The sequence below is a fragment of the Microtus ochrogaster genome, linkage group LG8 (assembly GCF_000317375.1).
Source record: "Microtus ochrogaster isolate Prairie Vole_2 linkage group LG8, MicOch1.0, whole genome shotgun sequence".
NCBI lineage: Eukaryota > Metazoa > Chordata > Mammalia > Rodentia > Cricetidae > Microtus > Microtus ochrogaster.
The window spans coordinates 5906853-5920926 of NC_022033.1; the positions used below are offsets into that span (position 1 = coordinate 5906853).

A 14074-nucleotide genomic window follows, 5' to 3' on the forward strand; every position below is an offset into this window, starting at 1 on the left:
CAAAGAAACCAGTGACACATGAGAAGAACTGAATCTCTGGCCTTAACTGAATCTTAAGCACTGGGTTCACCTGATGACATGGACTAGTTGGCTGGGCTGGGATCATCTTGGGTGAGTGGCGGCCCTCTCCTTTCAGTTTGCTCCACTCCCCACTATTCCCTGCTGCCTTCTGCAGGTTGACTTTGCTTGCCAATGGTACCTGCACAGCATCTGAGGTTTCCCTTGTCTGAACCCCTACTCTGTGGAGTGCATAGGTACCTGTGAGAAACAGCCTTCTCTTTGTTATCGTTGTGATGCTGGGGCTCGAACCCAGGACCTTGTGTGAGCTAGGCAAGCCCTCTGCCAGTAAGCTACAACCCATCCCTGAAGATAGAGTGCTTTTTACATGGGCAACGGTCAGGGAGGATGTTCCACAGTCCTCAGTTTGGAGCCCCAGCTGCCTCTCCCACATCAGATGTGTGCAGGAAGCCAGGTTCCCTCGCCCGCTATAGCAGAGGCAAGTCCTGAGCTGAGTTGAGTCACGAGACAGGCTCACCTGTCATTTATGGTTATTTTAACCAGACAGCAGAACTGTCTTAGAGAACTCTAGAAGCCTGCAGAAGGCCTCACCGCCTCTCAGCATGATTTGTGTTGGTGACTTGCAGGTTCATTTCATCAACCCGGACACGGTGCCTAAGCCTTGCTGTGCGCCCACGCAGCTCAATGCCATATCCGTCCTCTATTTTGACGACAGCTCCAATGTCATCCTGAAGAAGTACAGAAACATGGTGGTCCGGGCCTGTGGCTGCCACTGACCTCTTCAAAGAGCCCGACCCTTTGGGGCCACATTGTTCCAGATCTGAGGTGTCTCACCACCTAGTCTTTCACTGCCCACCTTGGCGAGGAGCAAACAGATCAGCCATCTCTCCGGAGCCTTCCCCTCACCTCCCCGACTGGAAATACGTAAGGCGTTAGAACCCTGAGTTCCCTGGCTGGCCAGCGGGCTGTAATTCTGGCACGTTATGGACAAGATCCTACAAGCTGCCACAGGCAACATTTAGCAGGAAAAAGATCTTCCAAGGAAGAGTCCGTTGGCCACGTGGCCTCCGTGGTGCTGAGCCCTTGAGGGGTAATCACTAGTGTGCTCCAGCCAGGTCATCAGCTGCAGCAGGAGGAAGGGCACAGCCAGGGTGGGCGCTTACGTCTGTGCTGAAGGAAGACCAGCAGAAGTCCCTGTAATAAAATATCACAATAAAACCCATGAATGAAAATGGTTAGGATGTCACAGATATATTTTCCTAAACAATTTATCCCCGTTTCTTGGTTTATTCTGACTTCATAAACAGAAGCTAGGGCCTGTGGAGGCTGGAGGGCCCCCCTCCTTTCCATTTGGTTTCCTTCTGAGGCTTCAGGGCCCAGTGTTTACCAGAACTGCCCAAATCCACTGTATAGAGAGGGGAAGGAGGGATGTCTGCTCAGAAGAAGCCAGGGAGTGCTGGCCTCAAAGGAGACACACATTGGGGTGGAGAAGGAGGGAGGCAAACACGTGCACGCATGTGTGAAACACACCAAGACTTTGGCTCTGCCAGCCCCTTGGCCCCAGTTCCCGCCCTGTGCTGGGAAATAATGAGAAAATTCAAAGTGAATAAGCAGAAAGGCAGGACAGGACCTGTGCTCCGTCCCTAGTGAGGAAGCACAGGGGTTAGCCCAAAGCCCATGGTGCAGGGGCAGTGTCCTCTAAATAAGACCATCTGGCACCTCAATGGCCACACTCCAGAGGCAGGCCCTGCACCAAACTGCTTCCTCAATCTGAGGGAGACTGGGTTCAGGGATGTCCTGTACTTGGAAGGACTTAGAGGGCAAGTCCTTCCTGACCTGAATTCCTGCCTTAGAGGGGCCATTCTGTCATGGCTCAAGCAAGCCCACTCTGCCTGGGTCTGTGGTGCCCTAACTATCATGCACCAGCCCCTAGTTTCATGGACAATCTGCCAATGATTCCCACATCCATACGAAGAATGGGGTTAGCCAGGTGGGACCCATTGCCCTGTAGAGTCTGGTCACATGGGGAACCCGTTCTCCATATCTGTGATCCTGGAAACACTGGGTTCTCTTCTGTTATTTTATTTTATATATTTTTTTAAGTTTTTCTTCTTCAGTAGCTTGGGCTGCAGCCTCTACTCTGCCTGATCAATGGAGAGAAGAATCATCTTGTAATTTGTTTTGTGTCTTGGCAGATCTGGGGCTTTTTTGTGTGAATCCCTCTCGGTACGCATTTTACCACTCATGGCCCTAATCCGTCCGCAGTGGTTTTTTTGTACATTTAAATGTGTAAATAATTGTGACAAGACAAAGAAATTATTTATTTCCATCTGAAGTTCTTTTCAAAGGCTCCTCGTGGAGAACAATGGGGTCGCTTTCCTTCAATCTGTTTGTTTTCTTATTTAAGACTATTTATTAACAGTCGGACCGATGTACCCATAGCTGTCGAATAAAGTGGTCCTTAGTGAAAACGCTGTACAATTAGAGGAAAGAGGGGTTTGACTTTGCAATAAAAGGAGACATTTGGTTCTGGTTGTCAGGCCCGTGTGTGTATTTGTGTCTTTCCCCTCACCCCTGTGCTCCTGGACACTGGAGTTTCGTCTGCTGAGAACCCGCAACCTTGATCTCTACCGTTAGCGGGATGTTTATCATCGAGGCCCAGAGGGAAGCGGTGCTCATCAATATTTGGTGCAGCTGTGTGGGGCTCCAGGCCGGAGGGACAGAACCAAAAAACAAATGCGAATCTGGTAGGCTGGGATGGCAAAGATCCTTGATTGAATTACAGTCCAGCCGTCAGCAGCTGCTTCAAAGAGGTAGGGGGTAAATTAGCTGTGTTTACTGCTAACATAGTCAAGGATTTAGTCATCCCAATAAAATAGAGACACAAGAGAGAAAAGGGGGGCGTATACCCCAAACTTGAAAGCAGCACTGGCTTCACAGCTGGCGTCATTCAGTGCCCGTCACCCGTACAGTTGGGGGCTGCCCTTGCAGGCCAGCTGTGGAGGTGGGCGGCCCACCGCAGGCCTGGATAGGGTGTGGGGCCCCGTCAAGCTAGCAGCCGTGCTCATCTGGCTCCATCTGGCTTTGAAGTGTGCACTAAGGTCACCTGATGGATGTTTCTAGAATCCCAGCCGATACTTGGACAGGCTGCTCCTCCGTCTTCCCTGTTGACCCAGACCCAGCAACCACTCCTAACGCATTCCAGCCCCTGCAGTTCCTAAACCCCTGCTGTCACTGTCCTGACAATCTAGCTTTTGTTCTCTTTTCCAGGCTGAAGACCAGAGCCACAAACCGGAGGTCCAGATGTGGCCTTCCAGATGTGCCTTGTCCTCTCTACCCCACCCCCAGGAGTGTTTACACGTTTTTAAAAACACAAATTCGTTGCCAATATGTTTTTTGCAAATCAGGAGTTCAGGTTTCTCTTGAGTAGTCAGCGGACTGGGACACCTGGCTCTTCCGCCAGTGTTGCTCCTGGCAGAACAGAGATGCCAGGGCCCCAGCCACCACCACACTCCGTGGCCTCTTCCACAAAGGGGCGAAGTCAGTTGGCATTTTAAAAACGGCAGATGAACATCAATTTGTGCCCAAGTCCCAGAAGGAATAAAAATAAAAGCTATGCTGGGAGATGCATGAACTTCAGGACAGGCAAGTGACTTATGTTTGTCTTAAGCTAGCCTGTTTCCACAGCCCTCAGCAGGCCCTGTGGCCATGTGTGGTAGACCAGATGTACCTATCTCCTATCCCCTCCCCCTTTTCTTGGCTTCCACCTCTCTGCCAAATGCTGTTTAATATTGGGCACCAGCAGGTGACCCCCTTAAAGCCCCCAGCTAACCATTTCTGAAACCCAGGCTCCTCAGAGTTGGAATTTCCTGGGGCTGTTTAGGGCGTAGGGATTGCTGACTCCCAGCTTTTACCCTTGGGCCCCTTTGAATCCAGAATCCAGGCTGAGTTTCTGAACTACATGCTCAGCATGGAGGCTCCCTCCTGCTTCCTGACTGAGGCTCTGCACCTCTGGGCGTGACCTTGACCTGGATGGTGATGACTGCTGTCCTGAGTGAGCAGTGGCTCCTCCCGGGGCCTGGCGGCCACTGTGGAAACAGAAAAATGTGCCAGGGGATCCCCTCTCTGGAGGAGTCTCTCGTGGGCACATTGCCCTTCCCGCTGCAGTTTTTGCAGGTGAGCGTCCACACGTCCTGGGGCCGACACAGCACACTTTCATACATGCTGTTTAGCAGGCTTGGCCCTACCGTCCAGAGGCCCTCTCTTTAGGAACAATGCCTGCCATATTCAAGGAAGGACCTGTCTCGCAGATGGCAGAATTCTTGCCAGCCTCTTGGAATGCTATGTCATTGCACACATCAGGAACCAACACAGAGGCTGCATGAACATTAAAATGTCAATCAGCAACAACACACAGTGCACAGTTCCAGGGCTATGCTGAATCCAGGGTCCCCACCAAGATTCCAGTGAGGTGTCTAGAATAGCTATTTGTCACCCCCAAATTCTTCAGAAGGTCCCTCATCGTCCACCTCCTTGGTGTGCCCCTGACTGTTCTGTTTGGAGGACTTGGCACTTGAACAAGCTCAGGAGAAGCCTGGGGGCTGCACCGGCTCCAGGCTTCAGCAGTGGAAGCAGCACAGGTCTTAGCTGTCATGGGGCTGGTATTCGCCCTTGAATGGGGCCCTACACAACTGTTCACACACAGCATCTATAAAACGATGCCCCCAGTGGGGCACTTTCATGATGCCAATGGAAAGCACCTCCAGGGAGTACATGCTGACAGCCTTGGCCAGCCTCAGTCTCTTCTAGGACTCAGCTTTGTCGGGTCGACTGGTCCCCACCCACACTTGGGGTGTTGAGTGTCTGCCCCTGCCAAAGACATGCGTGATGACCTCCTTAGACATTTCCTATTGGCCTGTGAACCCCATTCTCCTGGCTCAGATCCTTCAGCACTCTGGCGCTGGCCTCTTTTGGTTCCAGATTTGAGGAAATAAAAATAGAAGAGGAAAACACTCTGCTCTCCAAGGCTGTTTCGACAGCTGCTTGGATGGAGGCAGTGTGCACCTGGCCAGGAGGGCTGTGCTGCCCCTGCTGCATCGGCTCTGGTGCTCCCTGACTCCTGCAGTCCTCCTCGTTAGCAGGGCAAGGCCCTGCTTCTGATCAGCTCCGAGGAAACATGGGGGCTGACACTCCCGAAATCACCCACCCAGCTCTACTGGCCCACCTCAAGTCTGGTCCCACCCACCATCCAGCTAGGGCACAGGCTCCACCCTCCAGAGAACCTTGAGTGTAATTTTGCATTTTTCTCTCGCCGGCTTGAATTGATTAATGTTTATGGACAAGTGCCTCATAGTTTTATTTTGCCTGAGGCCCCACAGATCCTGTGCCCAAGGGACAGAGTACGGCACCTATCACACGTCACTCACAAAGGACATTCTTAGAGTCTGTGAGCCTTAGGTGGTGTCCTGAACAAGACAAGCTGTGGACAGCAGGCGCTGAGGCCCCTTTGCAGTGACAGCACAGAGAAAAGGTCAGACACCAGCAGGATCTCATAATACCCTGGGGTCCCAGAAGGAGGAAAGATCTACTCAAGCTGGAGCCTTTAGAGGTGGGTGAAGGGCAGTGGGAAGGGGTCAAGAGAAAAAGCAAGGTGGGGCAGATCCTAGGGGTGGCCTTGTGATGAGCTAGGAGCAGCCATTTAAATTGTCACCCCTCTACCCGCACACAAACTGCCAGAGTCTCCTAAAAAGGTAGACAGAGGGTGGAGAGATGGACGCAGTCAAGAGCACCGGCTGCTCTAGCAGAGGACAGGATCCAAATCCCAGCACCTACATAGCCACTCCCAACTGCTTGTTGCTCAAGTTCCGTGGGACCTGAGGTCCTCTTCTGGCCTTCTTGGGTACTGCATGCATGTGATACCCAGACATGCAAAACGCCCAACAAATAAAATAATTAGTAACCTATAAATACTAATATCAAGAAGAAGAAAGATCAGGTGCTTATTCCAGCACAGTTTTTGATACCCTTGAATTTCTCGTTAGGAATGACCAGAAAATCTGTCATTCACAGCAAGCCCTGTCCACCATACCTGAGTTTATGGTGATTCTTAATGGCGAGTGAACCAATCTTGGCTCAAGAGGGCAGAGCTTTCAGGTCTATGGGCTGAAAGAGAGGACTGCTGGCCTGGGAGGTCACTGACGGCCAGCGATGTTATCCATGGTGTCACCGCTTGGAATCTCTCAGCACATAGCACAGCTGACTGGGCGATTTTTGATAATTAAATGTCATTAATAACAGGCTGGGCGTCAGGAGATGTGGGCGCTGCTCCAAGTAGTCACACGACTTTGGAGGGAGCCTTAACCCTAGTCTCTGGGTCTTCCCCTCCCATGCCAAAGCTGGACAGCTCTGGGATTTTGTTCCGCAATTCTGGTGGTACTGGGCTGTGTTTGGGGGTCATCAGTGACATCTCTCAGGTGTACACAGGATGAGCTCCGGGGGAGCCATGATCTTTATCCCACACTGTATCTGTTTCCTCTGCTTCTTGTAGGAAAGGAAGTGAGTGGGACCTGCTCGGAATGACGCATCTGACCGTAACCGCCTAACTCACGTCATTGTTTAATGCCATAAGCAAGCCACGGATAACAGACTAAATAATCCCCAAGGACAGTTTATGTGAGCGTGGTGGAGGCTGTGGGATGATGGTGGAGGTTGGGGGCAAGGGGCCTGGACACCATGAGCTCAGAGGTCTGTACCTTTGATGGCGGATGTTCAGTTTAAGAAACAGTTGTCCTGCATAAAAAACGGTTTCAGTCGCTGGCGGGAGCAGAGAATTACCCATTCGAGCTCTGGCCCCTCCTAACAGAATCCAGAGGCCATCAGAGGTCCCCTCAACCCAGAGCTGCACGGTAGGAACTTTGTGCCTCCACCCTGTGAGGTTGCCCTGGCTGTGGCTTGGGAGTTGTTCACCACGGAGTGTTGTGAGAGGCGGAGGCATTCTGAACACATTCTTTTCCCAGCTGCCTTTTGGGAGGGGCTGCTTTCAGCTTGGGAATTCTCTCCAGCGCCCCCACCCCCACCCTGCTCACACAAGTGCTGGTCTTTGTTTGACCCGTTCAGAGTGTTGCTGATGGAAAGAATGACAGGTGACCTGGGCCTCTGGTCCAGCTTCTCCTTTGAGTGGTCCCTAAAATAATACCATTAGTGGGGCCAAGCTAAGGCTGCTTATCTCTGGAGTGGCCTGCCGATAGCACTGGGCAGGTCCTCGTGGGATCCTGGGGCCCAGATGGAGACGTGGCTGTGAGCCCCCGATGAATGAGCAGGTCTTAGCACCCGCTGTCTTGATGACATTCCAAGGGATATAAATAGCCCCTCAGGCTTGGCACCTGCCTGTGCAGTGTGGTGTTGGCCACATGGAGAGGGCCCACCTGGCATGCGGCAGACACCTCGAGCCATTTTGCAGTTCTGCTCACACAGCTGGGGCTGTGAGGTCAAGTGACATCGGGGACTGATGCACAGTGCAGCCTTTGTCCAGCTGTGCTGGTCAGGGATGCTTACTCTCAGAACCATGCCCACGGCGTCTCCTGGCTGTAGCTGGCTCACCTGCAGCCTTTCCTCTTGCCCTCATTCGGTTTTCCCCAGCCGTGGTTCCGAAATAAAGAGCACCCAGGAAGAGGAGGGAGGCTGCCCGGAACGCTGCTCTTCTTCAGGACATTGTGCACATTTGCTAGGCTTGCCTCTGGGTATTTCTCCCATCGCTGTGCTCTCTATAATTCAACAAGTTTCATCCTCCACCTCTGTAACTTACTCCTTCGATTTGCTGCATCACAGAGCTTCACAATGTAGCCCAGGCTAGCTGCAAATTTACCAGTCTCACGCCTCAGCCTCTCTGCTACTGCAATCAGCTTCATAGTTGATGGCCTTCTGCCTGAGCACACACAAGCCACCTAGCTTTCCATCCTTGCTGCTCTTATCATCTATGGGACCTCAGGCAAGCTCCGTAATCTGCTTTGGTTGTCATGCACAGAAGTGATTTTGAACCTCATGGAAAGGATGGAGGAACTAAATAGGTTAATATATACGGTGCTCAGAGAAGTGCCTGGTTCAGAATGAGCACAGAACAAGCGTGGAGTTGACAACACCATCAGCACCGTCATGTTTACCGCCGTCATCAATATGCCTACCACTGCCAGCACAGACCTCACCACCACCATCATCATCACCACCACCACCATCAGTACCATCACCACCATCACCAGCAGCAGCAGCAGCATCACCATCACTGCCATCATCGCCATCACCCCCAGCATCACCACTATCTGCATCTCCATCACTTTCCTTTTGCTCATTGCTCCCCACACATGCAATATCATTCAGTGGGATTGGGGCAGAAAAACAAGTACATCCATACTGGGTTGATGCAATATGGCCCTACTTTAGCCTGGCCTACAGGTAGCCCGGCCACGCTGAGTACTGTCCCAGTGACTGTAGAGAGGCAGGGAACCCAGGCATCCCACCAAGCGTCTCAGAGTCCAGGAGGAACACACAGGTGAGACCAGCCCGCTCTCCTGAGCATGTTTGTCCATCGCCTCCACCATAGGTGGAGAACAGGTTGAGCGAGGAACAGGAAGTGCCGTTGGTCAAGCAGCAAGCGTGAGGCAGCCAGGTGAGGGTGGGGGCTCTTGTTTCTGGACACGGGGCTGACAAGGCTCCCTCTGAGCTGTGCTCACACCTGTAAGGTGGGTGGGAGGCTGATGTCATGAGCTTGCCTCTGGGCTTGACTCATCCTTTGGCTGATCTGAACAAGCGGGAACATGTCGCTCTGCCACTGGGGCGGCGGCCCTCATAAGTTTGTGTTTCTTATTTCCTGCCTACACAGACACTGACCACATGTTTCTTTTCTCCACTGCTCATACCCAGATGAGCCTTCCTGGTTCTCTTTGAGCCTCTGCGTCTTTGAGCTTGTGGTTTCAGAATCCCTTTCCTGGGGTACACTGTGTACATCCACTGAGAATCTGAGGTAATTGCAATTTAGCCTCTCTGAATTGCTTTCGGTTCCTCCGGAGATCTGTGTCCCTCCAACTGCCCTGGATCCCGCAGAAGCCCTCTGTCCCAGACTCTGGCATCTTGACCCAGTTAGCTGACCTTGGCCCACACAGGGCTCACCTGCGTCGGGGCACTTCACAGGTGTGCTCAGAGCTCAGAACCCTGGACTTAAGATGACTTTCAAGGGCTCTCTGCTCGCTCTGGTCTGTGGAGCTGTGCTAGGGCCACATAGGCATCTTCTTGGATGGTCCCACTGAAGTCCATAAGACAAAGTTGCCCCCTCCTGAGACACCCCAACTCTAATCTCTTAAGGTCAGTCTCAAGCACTCTTCACCCAGCCCCAAACCTATCCAGTGAGCTACACCGTGGGATGTCCCAGTAGGCCCTCTTCTCTGGCTTCACTGCCCAGTATTCTCTCCACGGCCTCCCACCCAACCTCTTCCTGGGCAGCCCTGGCCATGCCATTCCCTTGAAGCCAACTTGGTCCAACAAGCTTCCTGCTTAGACACCCGTGGCCCAGCACCTTACATCCAGATTCTGTACAGAAAAGATGCTAAAATTGGGTGCTCGGCTGTAACCCCAGACCTCGGGAGTTAAAAGTAGGAGAGTCAGGAGTTCAAGGTCATTCTTGGCTACGTAGTGAGTTCCAGGGCAGTCTGGGCCACGTGAGGCCCTATCTCAAATCCCACTCCCAAAACAAGTTAGCACTGAACCAAAACAAATGGAAAAGATGCTGAAAGACAATATACCAATATCAGTTATCTTGGGCAGGTGGGAAATTGGGCGCATTTATTGCCTGTAACATTAAGACCATGTCCAGTGAGTACCTGTGTGCATAATGAGAAAGCAAGCTAAACATATAGATGAAAACATATGCACAAAACAAAAATACACGTATCAAATAGTATAAATGCATATATCTTGAGCAAGAAGACACTAGCAGCTTCCTGCAGCCTTCAAGTTAAGTCCCAGGGCTCCTTAGGTCCTGTGAGTCCTCCTTCCTGGTCTGGCCTCAGCCACCATCCATACACCTTGGGTCCAGTTTCCAGCCTCTGAGGCCTCTGCTTGCTGCAGATTGGCTCTAAACCTGACCCTGATAAGAACATTGCCGTCTCTCTGGGTAGCTGGGCGGGAACGCAGCCCGCTGCTCCTCTCTACACACACATACAGGCAGAATGCTCACATAGAAAGTAAAAATAAATAAATATAACTAAAAAAACAAATTCTGGAAACCCCTGGCTCAGGCCCTGGTCAATGGTAACATTTGCCTCACAAGTCAGGGAGGACATAGCAAAGGCTCTCTGTCTAAACCAGGAAACGGCTTCCACAAGACCCCAAATCCGCCATCGTCTTGGCCTTGAACCTACAGCCCTCCTCCCCCAGAACAGTGCCAACTCTCTACTGTTTGTAAGCTTCCCAGCCCATGGCACTTTCTCCCAGCTGCCTGACTACACCCACACATCCATTGAGCTCGCACCGGGGAAAACAATGATGGAGACGTTACAATTCCTCCGTCTACAGACTTGGTCCCTCCTGCATCAGCTAGCAATCCAGAAAATCCCCCATAGACAGAACCACAGGCCAATCTGATCTGGGGACCCCCCTCATTGAGACTCCCTTCTCTGGTGACTGGAAGCTGCCTTTGTGAGAAAGAAGAACTAGCTAGGTCCACCACGGGAGGAGTCAGCCTAGGAGACCTGGAAGCTACTCATCAGGAACTAGGTTGAGGGAGGATTTAGACACCAAAACCCAACGAAATTGCTAACTGATGATCTAAGGTGTCCATCTGGGAAGAGCTTTAGGGTCCTTAGGGAGAGCTGAGGGCACAGGATCATAAACTTAAGAGCCTGCTTCCTCCCTCTGCATTGGCTGTGCTTTGGTACCTGCTGCTTTGGTCTCTGGCTTCCTAGGACCAGGGGCTTCACCTTAGTCCCCAGTGACCTGACGGCAGTGGCCTGCTCTCACAGGAGGCCAGCCTGTCACTGTGTTGTCACCTGGCTCTAGAGACACTGGGTCTTGTCTCTGCAGGCTGGTTCTCATGGCATTTCCAAAGGGGTGGGACTGGGGAGTCCCTGTCCCCTGGGCCTCAGCAATCCACACCCACCTTCTATGGTCCAGGGGGCTTTTCTCATCCTGTTGTTCTTTGTGTCTTTATCTTTCTTTAACAATTCACATAATTCCCTTTGAAGAAAGGCAAAGAGAATGCATGCATATGGTGACACTGTGTCCTTCTTTGCCTAGGACTTGTGGGTTTTCAGACAGGGGTCTTGCATCCCAGGAAACCCTGTTGCATGAAGCTTCCAGGGGAACCACTGTGGTTGCCCCATGATGGGCTGACTGGACCTGCCTTTGCTGGGAGCTCCCTGCAGAACCACCCTGAGACTAGCATGCTCACCCCGAGTCACAGCTCCACAGTCTCCCGGGACCAGTGACTCGGTCACTCATTGCGGGCACTCACAAGTGTCTGGAAAAGTCCCTGTATTTCTGGAAACCCCAAAGATAAACAGCACACATGACTATCATTACCCAAATTGCTGGGGGCAGCAGAGTGGGCAGGCCTGGTGCGCTCCGCCCACACGCTCTCTGTAATTATAAGACAGCACTTTAAAAGCCTCCAGTCCAAACAAGAGCTGCATGCAGAGATCAAGATGGGTGCTGGGGCTGGAGAGGGGTAACCTGGAGTAGGCTTGGAGACTCAGTCAGTGGCAGAGCACTGGGCTGGCCCTACCACTCCTGCAGTGGAGAATGGGGTTTGCAGACGGGAGTGTCGTCCCCAGCAGGCCTTTCTTGGCACCCCAGTCCCCATTTGGATGGATATGCCATTAATCACACCAACAGTCATGATGGGGACTGCCTTTCCTGAACGGACCTGCCTAGGGGGACATCCTCTGCTGTGGAGATGGACCTAGTGGCTAGGTCCTTCACTAGAGAGAGGGGCACCTAGCCTGAAGGTGGCACAGGGCTGGCAGTAGGGCAGCTGGTGAAGAGGGAGGCCCACTTCCAAGATGCTGAGGTAGCCCCATCCTCGCCCACACACTAGATGTGTTATTTTGCCTCTCAGAGCCTTGGTGCCTTCATCTGCAAAATGGGTTTAATTATATATAGCACATGCTTCACAGGGCTGTGGGGAAGATGGAGAAGGAAGATAGGGGCTTCATGCATAGGCTGGCCGCTGGCCCGCACGCGGCAGTGATGGTATTGTTTACTGCCACTTTGATTTAGCTCTTCCCTGGTGGAAACCACCTCTTTACCATCAATCAGCTATGGCCACCAGACATGGAAGTAAGGTAATCACCTGATCATCAGGGAAGTTAGACGGAGCAAGACCACAGTAATGAGGACTCAGCTCTCCAGCCTGCATACCTATCCGGATCCTTTCCCCACCCCAGTCTGTCTGTACCCCACGAAGCCCATGACCACTGGAGTCCAAGCCCTGGGCCCACTGTACCTGCCTCTGGCACACAAGCAACGGCACTTACCAGATGGGTGAGTTTTGGGGGAGCTGGTCCAGCCAAATTTATGGCCGTAGCCAAGGCAGAGAGACAGGTAGAGAGCCACCAAGCTGCCTCACACTGAGGTTATGGGGCGTGGTGGCCAGGAACCTGCTCTGGCCACCATTTTCTCTAATGGGGAGAGATCTGAAGAGCTGAGCTTTTTGCTGATGGTGGAGCCATTGTGGACTTTGTCGCCGTGCTCCTGCGTCCCCTCCACTCTCCTCTCGTGGAGTCTAACAGGCAGAGACAGCCACACAGCGTCTGAAGAAAACTGACAGAGCCCTGGTTCTCAGTATTGTTAGCGCGAATTCGTAAGGCGCCATGCGGGTGGATGAAAGAGCTGGTTTGAAGTTGAAAGTGAACAAACCGAGCATGGTGGTAGACAAGCCTGTCATCTCAGCACGTGGGAGGTGATGGCAAGGGGATCAGGAGTTCAAACTCATCCTCAGCTACACAGTGAGCCCGAGTCTAGCCTGGGCTATTTGACACCATGTCACAAATAAACACACCGAGCAGTTCCTCAGTGGTGGAGGAAGCTTGGAGGACCAGCGAGCTCAGTTAGCCCTAAGCTCCACCCTTAGCCGCTCTGGCCCTTCCATTACTGTCTATTACTTGCCCATTTTTATTTCTCAAAAGCCCAAGAACCAGTTAGACTAACCAATGAGCACAGATGAAGGCAGAACCCAGTGCAAGATGGGAACTCAGGGCCTTTTGTTTAGAAACCATTGAGACCTCACCAGCAGTATTGAGCCAAGTGCTGAGCCACGCACCCCACCCAGCAGTTGGGAGACAGAGGCAGGAGGACCTGATTCAGCACATCCTTGGCTGTAGTGTGTTTAAAGCCATACAGGGACACACGAGATCCTAAACAGAAGAATTTTATGCAGAGCTTGGGATTCCGTGAAGGTGAAGCCTGTATTCACAGGCTGCCCCTAGTTCCAACCAACCCAGTACCCCAAATGGCTGACATTTGTTGTGTGGTGATGATGGATAGGTTAAACCAGGCTGTAGATACCCATCCTGATGCTTACCCTGTAGGATGTCTGTCCCTTGTTTGCCAATTGCAGGTAAGAGACGGGCATAGGTGTGGCATTCCTGGAGAACCAGGGTCAGCCAGGGTGTAGGCATGGACTGGCATGAGCCACAGCAGAGGAACGGTGCTGTTTGTGGTGGGCCAAGTCATCTCAGGGGCTCAGCTGGCTGCAGAGGGTGGCATCGGGATTGTGGTGTGTTTGATAGGCAGGGGAGTGATGAAGTGAGTCAGGGAGGGGAAAGGCCACCACAGGTTCATGCAGGGGCAGGCTGTATCTGCGGGAGTCTGAGGACAGTACAGAAGGACCTCAAGACAGCAGAGGCTGGCATTCTAGCCCAGGCCTGTGGCCAGCATCCAGATAGGCTGCCTGGGTCATTGCTATGTGCTGCCTGCTGTCCTGTTTCATCTTGCCAACAACCGTGTGTGTGTGTGTGTGTGTGTGTGTGTGTGTGTCTGTGTGTGTGTGTGTGTGTGTGTGTGTGTGTGC

The 14074-nt window shown here is 52.4% G+C and overlaps 1 protein-coding gene across 1 annotated transcript in view; it reads left to right on the plus strand.

Moving 5' to 3' along the window:
- Bmp7 (bone morphogenetic protein 7) overlaps nucleotides 1-2552 on the plus strand; it is a 72339-nt gene extending 69787 nt beyond the window's left edge. The window contains exon 7 of the mRNA XM_005362807.2: nucleotides 645-2552. Within this exon, the coding sequence (XP_005362864.1) occupies nucleotides 645-794 (150 nt within the window). The 3' untranslated portion in view covers nucleotides 795-2552. The remainder of the gene's footprint in view (nucleotides 1-644) is intronic.
- Nucleotides 2553-14074: the final 11522 nt, after the last annotated feature.